Below are 12456 nucleotides of genomic sequence, written 5' to 3' on the forward strand. Positions count from 1 at the left end.
TTTTGGATACCAGACTCACACCAGTTATGGGGGGGGGGGGGCATTTATTGTGTAGATTTTAGATACCACGCTTACACTGGTTATTGGGGGGGGGGATTTATTGTGTAGATTTTGGAAACCAGACTCACACCAGTTATGAGGGGAGATATTTATTATGTATATTTTGGATACCACACTTACACTGGTTATGAGGGGGACATTTATTGTGTAAATTTTGGATATCACACTTACACTGGTTATGGGGGGCATTTATTGGGACATGTATTGTGTATATTTTGGAAACCACAGTTAAATTGTTGTGAGAGGCGACATTTATTGTGTATATTAACAGTGGTTATGAGGGGGACATTATTGTGTAGATTTTGGATATCACACTTACACTGGTTGGGGGGGGGGGGGGGGGGGCATTTATTGTGTTTGTTTCAAATATCAAACTTACACTGGTTATGGAGGGGGTGTTATTGCATATATTTTGGATACCAGACTTGCACTCCTTATGAGAGGGGATATTTATTGTGTAGATTTTGGATACTACACTTACACTAGTTAAGAGGGAGGACATTTATCATGTAGACTTTGGATATATATCACACTTACACTGGTTATGAGAAGGGACACATATTGCACAGAGTTGTCTGGTAATGAGACCTGTGTCCTCTGGTCTCCAGATCCATCTTGACGGTTGGATCTCAATCTTCCTTTAGCAGCTCCCTGGTGTCTCTGGATTTCCTGCAGTAACCTGTGGGCTTCGTCTGATGAAAGCTGATCGATGGTGATGGACTGTCTCAGTTGTCTGTAAAACAAGGATACACAGAAGTACACATGATGCAGTATGTGACAACATTCATAACAATTCACAAATGAAATAAAGCAAGCTGACATACTGTTCTTTGGAGCAATATTTAAATTAAAAATTCTGCATAAATCAACTTCTCTTCTTATTTATGAAACATCAATTTGAATGATTTATACCAGTCAATACGCATGTGAGTTAAGGCTAGGTATAGGCGTTTTTATGCAAATGAGCTAATAAAAACGCACAAGAAGTATATTTATCATTCAGATAAAGTTTTGATTTATTTTCTTATGCATACTTAATACCCACGATATGTTAAAGCCAGTACACATTATGATGTCATATTATGACGTCACTGATCTTACCTACTGGAGGTAATAAAATACATCAACAAAACAGCTTCTGCACAAGGGATTACCCTATTTATTTTTACATAAAAATTGTATAATTCTAAGAAGAATATTCTATAGATTAATAAAACTACTGCACAAATCCTAGGCATTTTCTCATTTAATTGGAACTTGAGGAAACTTATACCAGACTGTACATTTTTACCCTTATTCAACTTAAGACTGTGCAAAGAGAAATTATACAACTGAGCTGTTGAAATTTGTGCAGCAATACCAGCAAACTTTGGAATATTTTGCTTCTAAATATACCTTGTTTCAGTTAAATAAAATAGAGCATGCCCTTGCGCCGAAGTATTTTTGTTGATGTCCATTATAATCTTGTGTAGTAAAGAACAATGATGTCATAATATGACATCATAATGTGTACTGGCTATCTCATGTCGTGGGTACCAAGTATGTATTATGCAATAAGTTTTAGCTTTCTCTGTATAATAGATATAGTCCTAAGGCATTTTAATTAGATTATTTGCATAGAAATGCCTATACCTAGCCTTAACTCACCTGAGTATAACTTTACCTTAGCTTGACAGCCATATGCACCCCAGGATGGACACGGCCCCTGTATTCAGGCTTCCACTGGAAACTGATGTATGCTCTACAATATCAGATAAAACCATTAAAAATAACTAATCAAAATATTGGAATAAATCATAATAAACCAAACTTTAGTGACTTCTATTTAATTATATTCAATACTTGGTTTCTTCAAAGAAGGCTTCAGGGTTAAAGCCAACATTCCTGAATTGATCCTCTACAGCTTCCTTGTAAAGCAGACCCTGATTGGCTGGCAAACCCTTCACCTAAAAAAAAAAAAAAAAAAAAAACTCTCCTTATTTTCAAATTGTGATAATTCCTAAAATTACCTATTTTTTTAGGAGCTAAAAGACCTTTTCATTATTTTAAAATAAGTCTAAAAATATTGGTAATAATCAACAACACAGTAGGTTTTATTATGTTACCATGACAGTGTTAAGTGGGTCATGTCCAGACATTTCTCTGAGGGCACTCTCTTCATCCACTGGGTCCTTTAGGAAGTAGTTAGGGTAGAAAGCACCACACATCACCAACTGTACAAAAGTCAGTGATGATTACATGCACGTGACAAATGTTTCAAAGGTATTCATACACATGTAACTCTAATACACTGAAATACCATGGAATAGTTTTTTTTGTCATGTTCACAGCATTAATTCTTTGAAAACTTATATAAAAATAAACTTGGCACCTTAAGTAGGAGTCTTTCTTGGTCATCACTGAAATGATTTTTATAATTAGGGCGATGTCCTGGCTTGCTTATGTTAAACTGTTGCAGTCTCTGTTCCAATTCCTTCACAAGCTCAGCAATCTGAAATTGTACACTATCAGATGCAAAATTCCTATGAACCACTGAAAGGTATCTTTTAAATCTTAAAAGTATTAAAAAAAATATTTTTCTTTTTTTTTTTTTTTAATTCTACATTTCTAACATTCAAAAATCTCTGATGTTAATATTGCTACAAGTTCTATTTATACAGAGTAAACAAGCAGTTATTCTTGATCATCTTTACCTTGGTTAGCAGGCAATGTGTGTGGCTTAATTTTTTTATGTTTTGATTTTATGCTTTGAAGGTTGCACGCTTTTAAATTTTGACTTTTCCAACAACTGAAATTTTGGTCACAAAGCAATTAATACAATGTACAGTTGAATATGGTATCTTTAACACTGATATCTTGGATACCATGGATATGTCAAAGTGATTTGGAAACCCCAACCACTTATTCTTTAAGTATTTTACCCTTGATATCTCGAATCCTCAGATATCTCAAAGTTTTATCTAAATCCCATGGAGTTTGAGATAACAAGGTTTGACTGTAGTATACAAAGGAAATGAAAATATCTTGTGATGGTATTTTTATGATTTTGACTGAAGTGCAAATTTCTGCCAAAAAGTAGATCCCTCAAAATTAACCTGCTAAACTGCATTAAACTCACAAGAAAAGTGATGATATTCCTTACCTCCCTAATTCTCCTTTGTTGTAGGAAGTGTCTCTTACACCATTCCCTCTCTGACACACCTCTTCTAAACTCACCCATGTTTTTACGAGCTTCATATTCCTATAGCACAAACCATTTCTATTACCAACATTACATGTATGAAGATATACTCAGAGATCATTTTTTAAGATTAGCTAGGATAATGGTTATTGGTAAACAATTATACTTAGGATGAACAAATACAAGTAAGAAAAATGACAAAACATTATTTTCTAAAAACTCAGAGAAAATTCATACAATGAAATTAACAGCAACATTTATCCTCTAATGGAATGCATTTAATTCATATGAATTACATGTACCTTGAAGGCATTCAAAATGGCCAGACTATCACTTTGGGATCCCCTTGACCAGTCTAGTTTGTGTCTGTAATGTATCATTCAAATGAACTGATAGAATGGCACTGATATAAAAAAAAATCTGTATAAAGTTATATGTAGAAGGACTACTATTAGCATAATAAATATATATTTTACTTTAAGACAGGAATTCTAGAGAGATATCTATTTAAAGACTTATTACTTGTATTTCTATTACCTGTAGGAATCTAAATGAGCTTTGTAAGGTTTGGAGAACAAAGATTTCAAAGACATTGCAGCACCTGTCAAATTATTCATATTTACATTTAATATCTGTGATTCGAAAGAATAAGCTGCAATATTGTAAGACCTAATGTGATGTAATATATATAATTTTGACAACATTCAGCTCTGCCATTGTACTGTATTCTATTGTGTACTTTATGATTGCATCTTTGCAGAAACATTATTTCAATTGTTTGTAAGACAGTTTCTGTTTTTAAAAACATGTTATGTATTTATCCTATTTATAGCACATGCTGATATGTGAATAATCTATTTTCTAATTTAATTCTGTATCTCATGAATTCGGTCACATACCTTTTAAAACTACATGTTTTCTTGTCATTATTCATGAACTGGGGGTGAGATGTTATAATCTTAAAGAACTGTAATAGCGCGATTTATTTGTTCTGGATACTCTTGTATGCATCCCGCTGCCATCTTTGTTGATGTGACGTACATACTAGGCAGAGTTTCGCATTTTGTATCTCTGTGATTTTATTGATTGTTTATTATTTGAAATAACTCAAATTATTGCTAGAATAATTGTTACAAACTATTTATTATAATCAGGCAGTCATTTGTACATTTAATAGCTTATCATTGTGCTCGTATTTGAAAGTACTTAGTTGACATCGTCTGCTATACGATTCAATGTTTTTATGACAATTATACATATTTCTAGGAACTGAATATTTACTTACAGATTAGGACAACATCCAGCATAGTCATATTAATTTAATCCATGTGTATTTGTTAAATCACAGCTTGTTTTTAATTATTTATTCTTTGTGTACGGCAAACTTGTTTGGCACTGTACGGCAAATCTCATGTTGTGCGGTGCCATACATTGCCACGACTGGTCGAATGTCACCGTACAATTATTTCATTCGTTAAGCCCTATCACGTGGTATCTCAGAAAGTCTATATATATGAGTCGATCAGCCAATAATGGCAGATAATCTTGTCTAAGTTCCCTTAGCGCTAAATTCAAATTCCAGCTTTCCATCAACCAGTATTAGGTGAGAATTAATTAAGACAATTATCTCCCAACACACTGGACACCTATTAATTATTTGAAAACATTATTATTAATTACTATTTAATATTTGAGTTGACGGTCACCTTGGTGCCCCGCCCCCTTTTTACCATAGCCCTGTACGGTAGACGCCACCGACCAAACTCATGTTTTATAGGCCTACCTGATGTTGTTATTGCTGAAATGTGCTTATAAATAAATTATTATTGTTACCTTTGAGAAACTCTCGTTCTGTTTACAATACTGAAGTTAACCAAGACTGAAGTACCACCGTACTTGTGTGTGTACAGTGTAATGTTATATTTTGTAACCCCCATTTATGAAAGGCCATCCGTGGGGAGCTTACAATATTAAAAGTATAAAGTAAATCTTGTCTTATCCAGATGTTGTGTATTCTAAAATCTTCCCTATTCTGTTCAAAAATTTCCAGTCCCTTTCAGTAAATTCAATAGTTTAAAATGTTGTCTAATCTGGAATGTTGTCTAATTCATTCAATTTCTTTGGAACCAGTTGTGTCTGTATTATACAAATTTTACTGTACACACAAATATATTGCAACGGTTCAAACTGTTCTGTAAATAACGTGAAATGCACTTTGTACCTTTTAACCTGATTTCTGCTATTTATAGTTTCTGTCCTTGTGCCAGGTATTTCATTTTATTTAGAGATTATGTTAATGAAAACTATTTATTCAGTTGCTTCTCAGTGCAGTGATTTAAATTTATCCAATTATTATTTGACAAGTAAATCTTTAAGAAATAAACTGTTTAACAAGTATACGTATAGACATTCACTGTGCTGACGCCCTTTGACATAACTGAATGTGTACCTGTTGGAGAGCGACGCGTGTTATTTTTCTATGGTAAGAATGTGTTATTCTCATGTTTTATGAAATCTGAAACATCCCAAATATTATAACTTTTAACATGAGATAATAAGTACCGGTATCTTCTTTGTCTGAGGACCACACACGCAGTAATAATTAAAAATGACTAGGTGTGGCACCGACATACATGTATTTTGGGGTATGTTTGTTTGATTTAATTTGAATGTACATACTGATGAATTCTTCTTTTATTTGTATTTTTGTGTTCTATTGGTAAAGTGAGCATGTATTATTTTCGTTTGTAGCTCATTGTCAATTTGATAATTTAATAAAATTTAAAATAAAGAACCTTAAAGAAAACAGACTTTTGTCGTTACAATATTTTCATTTGCTTAGTTAACTCTCTGTTTAACTCCAAGTAGACTCTGTATTGCCACTCAATTATTCAACATTATTGAAAAGACACACAATGCAATTATACATTTTACAATCATGATACATATCCCAAGCAGGTTTAAGTATTACCAATAATAAGGCATTCCTCCAGCACTCCAAATACATGTCCATAGATGAGTAACTTCCCGATCTTGATGTCCACCGGAAGGTCTGCCAACACATGACCAATAAACGTCAACTGACCATCATGACGATTTCCCTCCCCAGTAGCAGGGGTAGATAAGGCACCAACCTGTTAATATATATATATATATATATATATATATATATATATATATATATATATATATATATATATATATATATATATATATATATATATATATATATATATATAGCAAAACAGAACTGTATCTCATACTAATGATTGCTGTATCTTAATAAGTGAATATCAAAGAATTGTTAATTTGTATCAAAGTACATATACCATACAATCAATAATTCAAACAAACCTCTTTCAGCAGTAAGATAGTTTTCTCAATATCATCCAGATTAGGGGGCTCTAGAGCCAGGGCTAACAGTGCTTTAGGTTCTCCCATGTTGAAAACTTTGGCTTGTAGCACAAGCTTCTCTAGTGGACATCGCTAAAATCAAAGAGCAAAAATATTAAACATAATTAAAGTACTTAATATTCTACATGTATCTCAGAAATGAAACATTTATCTAATTTCTATAATACCTGCATCTCTGGAATTCCATAACTAGGAATGAATGATTCATAAAAGTTTCTAGTCACCATACGGTAGACACGCCCATTTGACACACGACCAGCTCGACCTGCAATCCAATGCATTTATTTAGACGTACAATGAAAAACTCATAAAAATTACAACTGGGCTGATTTCCATAGAAACACTAACTAAAAAAAGATCTTTAGAGAATAGTCTGAATTTTTGGGGGCAAAAAAAGTCCCAGTATATCCACTGTAGGCTTTATTTCATATAAACAGAACTACCGTATATACTCGCCTATAAGTCGGTTTTTTTGGAGTTAATTTTTGGTCCAAAACTCTATGTCCGACTTATAGGCGAGTCATCAAAAGCTTGGTATTTTTCTAGACGACGAAATGTAGTATTTTTAACATACATGTAACTTCGATGATTATCGTTGAGAAATGTCTGGACGTATTAATTTATTTATGTATTCTAAGATTATATATAAAGTGCAAGTATTTACACGTTTTAATGATTTTATTTTGATCTTAAGTTATGTTATTTATTTGATTAATTATAAACAAAAATATTTCTTTAATTAACTCATGACTTACTGTAAATCAATCGTTTGTCGGTAAAATTGAATTGCGAACCCGATATACCGGTAATACATGTACGTTCTGCATTAATGTATAATTATATGTACCGTCTGCAATGTTTTTGACAACAGAAATAATATTATTAAAAAATAATTCAGAATATTATTCTGGGGCTATTAAAACTCGATTGTTTATGAAAATGCTTCCCATGTGTAGTACACGATTTTCTCGGGGCGCGTGCCACTAAATAAACACGGTGTCAGGTAAGGGATACAGGTAATTAAGAGACAATAATTGCTAATAAAAGATCAAACATAGCGTTATTAAAAACTATAGATATGGCTTGGACATTGAGCACCTCCTAATTAAATATCATCAAAATGTTACTAGCCTCGTTACATAGTTCTTCACCATGCCAAAGAGACCGAGATCCGCCTATGATCGAGATAGGTGTATAAAATATACAAGACAAGGAATTTAACGCTTAAACAAAACAGTATAAAAAAGAAAACTAAAATGGTAGTGGTTTGGTTTGTTGAAAAATAAAAATACTAATTACCGATGTCATATCCTAACATATTATTTGAACACAGGTAAATACATTAGAGTATTAACATGAAATGTATAAGAGAAGACAAAAGAGAGATAAAATATCGGCGTAATTTCTCAAAATATTATTTGAAACACATGTTAAAACATTAGAGCATTGATTTGAAATTGTCCACCAATCTTGGCAAAAAGTTGTACCGACTTATAGGTGGGTCAATGGCAAATACCTCCAAAATAACCTCAAAAAACACAACCGACTTATAGGCGGACCGACTTATAGGCTAGTATATACGGTAGCACTGTCCTAATGGGATTAACACCCAGTGTGCGACAACTTAAGAAAGGTATACCTCCCCTGCTCGTCCCATACAGAGTTTGCCTTTTAAAATTTCTGAAATTTTGATATTCTTTTAGAATTAACATTTCTGAGACTCTCAAATTCTGAAACTTCTGAACCCTGTGATCTTATCTAAATGGCCTATGTTTGCGGTCACTGCATATCCTATAATAATCAAGTATGATCTTAAGTTTTTCTATTATAAATTATGGCATAGACAGGAATTTACATTTCTAAAGGTTTCTATTTCAAAATTATGTTTTTAGAGAATAATTTTACACTTCAAACTCATCTAAATGACAATGATGCAGGGTTATTTTACAAACTCTTAACACAAACAACCTAAGTGCTTTATAATCTTCTAATGCTTCTGCACTTTAATCGCCAAAGAAAATTTTTTACACTTCTGTAAACTGTGACCTTGAACTTGTCCAAATTATCCTGGTTAGGGCCAGGACATACCCTTGTGTTACAAGGAATCTTTGTCTCAAACATTAACTTTTAAATGTTTCTTCATTTTAAAGCTGTATTTTTACTGTGACATTGAACTCCTCAAAATAGAATTGGTAAAGCATTAGGTAGGTTATGCTAATTCTTTAATATAAATTTGTTCCAATTATCTTCACAATAGGACTATACATGACTGTTTATTAGATCAAAACAAATGAAATGCAGTGATATTTATTGATATGTATACACAAGGTGGGCCCATCATCTGCACATGAGGCAAGCTTTGCCATGCTTACTATGTACGTTAATTTTAGAAGATACATTAGTAAATACCATTGAAACACTCCCGAGTCATGGTACATTTAATTTACAAAATCTTTCAAGAACGTAGGATTCTAATAAGTTAAAGATATATAATAAGATTGATACATCGCCGTTGTTTTATAACACGAACTAACCTGTGACCACGTTGTGGGCGTAAAATCAGAGAACAAAAGCCGCCGTTCATAAAAATGGATTTTGATGAAATTGTATTTTATAAAGTTGATGAATGATTAAAAAAAAAACATATTTGAATAATATTATTGAAAAAACTTTTCAGTTGACACGACTTAAGAGGGTCGGTCGCGTTAGTTGAAACAAAGGTATTTTTTATTTTGGCCTGATATATTTTTTGTGTTACCTTTTCTCTGGATACAGTTGGCTTTAGAGGCCCATTCCACCTGCAGGCTAGTGTAGTTTGTGTCAGGGTCACTGATTAAATTCTTTGTCAAACAGAAATCTATCACTGTAAACAGAACATTACAAGAAAATGGTTAAAGTGTAAGAAACTGAAAGTAAAAAGTAAAAGCCTGAAGTAATTAACTACAGACATCTGATGTTATAAAATTTGTCTTCAATATGAAAAAAATGTTGCTGCACTACTTATACTCACCATATCTAATATCGGGAACTGTTATTGAACTTTCAGCAATGTTTGTAGATAGGATAACCTACGATAAAATAATACAATATCCTTATTTCTCTCAAGACTACTCACTTATTACACTATACTAATCTGAAACTCTTCTGAAATGCAATAAAATCAATTTTGTAATGTACATATTCCAACCTTTCTTTGACCATTTTCTGGCATATCAAAGACCCTAGTCTGCTCTTCTACAGTAATTGTGGAATGTAAAGGAATAATCTTCAAACTAAAATGAGTCAATTTTTTTTAATTAATCAAAGCTTACTATAACTGCACAATGTAAGTGTGAATTTAATAGGCTATAAAAATTTATCAGAACTGAAGGCAAAAACCATACTTACAAGAAGCCATATACATGTAGTGTAGTTATATATGTTTTTTTTTCCAAATCTTTTCAGCTTTTTCTTTTCATGAGGAGATGTACTTATTTCAAGACAATATCAGTATAACTCACTTGTTCCTTGCCAAAGGCATCAGATAGTCATGCATATCATCAATCTCCACCATACCTTAACAAAGAAGAAACCAGGTATTTCACATAACCTTATAATTGTGCTTAAACTTATAATAAATAAACTTATATAACTTATAAATAATAATAAATAGAACAATTGTAAAACAGGTTTCAGTGCACATTTCTAAATGTTAACATCAAAAGTCTGACTTACCGGGAAGAAACACAAGCACAGTCCCTCGGTACTTGGCGTAATTCCTTTCCTCAAATTTTCTACAACAAACATCAAATTGTGATATTATAAATACACATATATTATCAATAAATCAGCAAGGATAGTGGTAATCTATTAAATATTAATTTCTTCATGAAGCATCCAAATTGAAATTTTGGTTTTTGTAAATTTTACCAATTTTAGGAAGAATCAAGAGCACTATAAAAGAGTTCTTTACAAACTCTAAAGTATATTCTAGAGAATTTTATTGTATATACATGTATAAAGAAACTACATAAAACAATACACACAAAAAAGAACAAGAGGCCCATGGGCCACAACACTCACCTGAGTAACTTTGGCCCTTCTGTTCTTCACCTAATTTCCTACCTTGTAATACCTATTGTGGCCCAGCCCCCCCCCCCCCCCCCCCCCCCCCGGGTCATGATATGAACAATTTAAAATCTACACTACTCCAGGATGCTTCCACATAAGTTTCAGCTTTTCTGGCCCAGTGGTTCTTGAGAAGAAGATTTTTCCTATATATTTCAATGTAAAACTTGGATTCCGTATTGTGCCCACCCCCGGCGGTCAAGATTTGAACAATTTAGAACCTACACTACCCTAGGATGCTTCCACATAAGTTTCAGCTTTTCTGGCCTAGTGCTTCTTGAGAAGAAGATTTTTAAAGATTTTTACAACATATTTCAATGTAAAACTTGAATTCTCTATTGTGGCACCGCCCTACCCCCGGGGGTCATGATTTGAATAATTTAGAATCTACACTACCCCAGGATGCTTCCACATAAGTTTCAGCTTTTCTGGCCTAGTGGTTCTTGAAGATTTTTAAAGATTTTTACAACACATTTCAATGTAAAACTTGGATTCCCTATTGTGGCCCCGCCCTACCCCCGGGGGTCATGATTTGAACAATTTAGAATCTACACTATCCCAGGATGCTTCCACATAAGTTTCAGCTTTTCTGGCCTAGTGGTTCTTGAGAAGAAGATTTTTAAAGATATTTTCTACATATTTCAATGTAAAACTTTAATTCCCTATTGTGGCCCCGCCCTACCCCGGGGGGTCATGATTTGAACAATTTAGAATCTACACTATCCCAGGATGCTTCCACATACGTTTCAGTTTTTCTGGCCTAGTGGTTCTTGAGAAGAAGATTTTTAAAGATTTTTACTACATATTTCCATGTAAAAATTGGATTCCCTATTGTGGCCCCGCCCTACCCTCGGGGGTCATGATTTGAATAATTTAGAATCTACACTATCCCAGGATGCTTCCACATAAGTTTCAGCTTTTCTGGCCTAGTGCTTCTTGAGAAGAAGATTTTTAAAGATATTTGCTACATATTTCAATGTAAAACTTGCATTCCCTATTGTGGCCCCGCCCTACCCCCGGGGGTCATGATTTGAACAATTTAGAATCTACACTACCCAACGATGCTTCCACATAAGTTTCAGCTTTTCTGGCCTAGTGGTTCTTGAGAAGAAGATTTTTAAAGATTTTTACAACATATTTCAATGTAAAAATTGGATTCCCTATTGTGGCCCTGCCCTACCCCCGGGGGTCATGATTTGAACAATTTAGAATCTACACTACCCCAGGATGCTTCCACATAAGTTTCAGCTTTTCTGGCCCAGTGGTTCTTGAGAAGAAGATTTTTTAAAGACTCCATCCAATTTTTGTCTTTTCTTGATTATCTCCCCTTTGAAGGGGACTTGGCCCTTCATTTTAACAATTTAAACTCCCCTTTACCCATGGATGCTTTGTACCAAGTTTGGTTAAAATTGGCCCAGTGGTTCTTGAGAAGAAGTTGAAAATGTGAAAAGTTTACAGACGGATGGACGGACAGACGGACGGACGGACGGACGACGGACAACGGGTGATCAGAAAAGCTCACTTGAGCTTTCAGTTCAGGTGAGCTACAAACCAACTGACATACCCTTGTACCATAATTTCCATTTTGTCAAATTCTTCAATCAAGCGAGCTGCCAGTGCATAGGCTTCCTTTGATATTGTAGCATCATATGGATCTAATGGAGGAATCTATTAATTATATCAACATTGTAATG

At 33.6% G+C, this 12456-nt stretch overlaps 1 protein-coding gene across 1 annotated transcript in view; it reads right to left on the reverse strand.

Moving 5' to 3' along the window:
• Window positions 1-12456, reverse strand: part of LOC133182056 (ATP-dependent RNA helicase TDRD9-like) — a 30786-nt gene that overhangs the window by 14358 nt on the left and 3972 nt on the right. Inside the window, exons 7-23 of the mRNA XM_061316765.1 lie at window positions 12327-12430; window positions 10370-10428; window positions 10156-10210; window positions 9843-9927; window positions 9666-9723; window positions 9414-9518; window positions 6823-6920; window positions 6596-6727; window positions 6213-6375; window positions 3779-3842; window positions 3544-3607; window positions 3203-3301; window positions 2432-2551; window positions 2166-2273; window positions 1903-2006; window positions 1724-1801; window positions 598-793 (exon numbers count right to left, since the gene is read on the reverse strand). Of these exons, the coding sequence (XP_061172749.1) occupies window positions 598-793; window positions 1724-1801; window positions 1903-2006; window positions 2166-2273; window positions 2432-2551; window positions 3203-3301; window positions 3544-3607; window positions 3779-3842; window positions 6213-6375; window positions 6596-6727; window positions 6823-6920; window positions 9414-9518; window positions 9666-9723; window positions 9843-9927; window positions 10156-10210; window positions 10370-10428; window positions 12327-12430 (1692 nt within the window). The remainder of the gene's footprint in view (window positions 1-597; window positions 794-1723; window positions 1802-1902; window positions 2007-2165; window positions 2274-2431; window positions 2552-3202; window positions 3302-3543; window positions 3608-3778; window positions 3843-6212; window positions 6376-6595; window positions 6728-6822; window positions 6921-9413; window positions 9519-9665; window positions 9724-9842; window positions 9928-10155; window positions 10211-10369; window positions 10429-12326; window positions 12431-12456) is intronic.

Source organism: Saccostrea echinata, unplaced genomic scaffold, assembly GCF_033153115.1.
Source record: "Saccostrea echinata isolate AGI-Se365-2 ecotype Australia unplaced genomic scaffold, CSIRO_AGI_Sech_v1 ptg000009l, whole genome shotgun sequence".
NCBI classification, from domain to species: domain Eukaryota; kingdom Metazoa; phylum Mollusca; class Bivalvia; order Ostreida; family Ostreidae; genus Saccostrea; species Saccostrea echinata.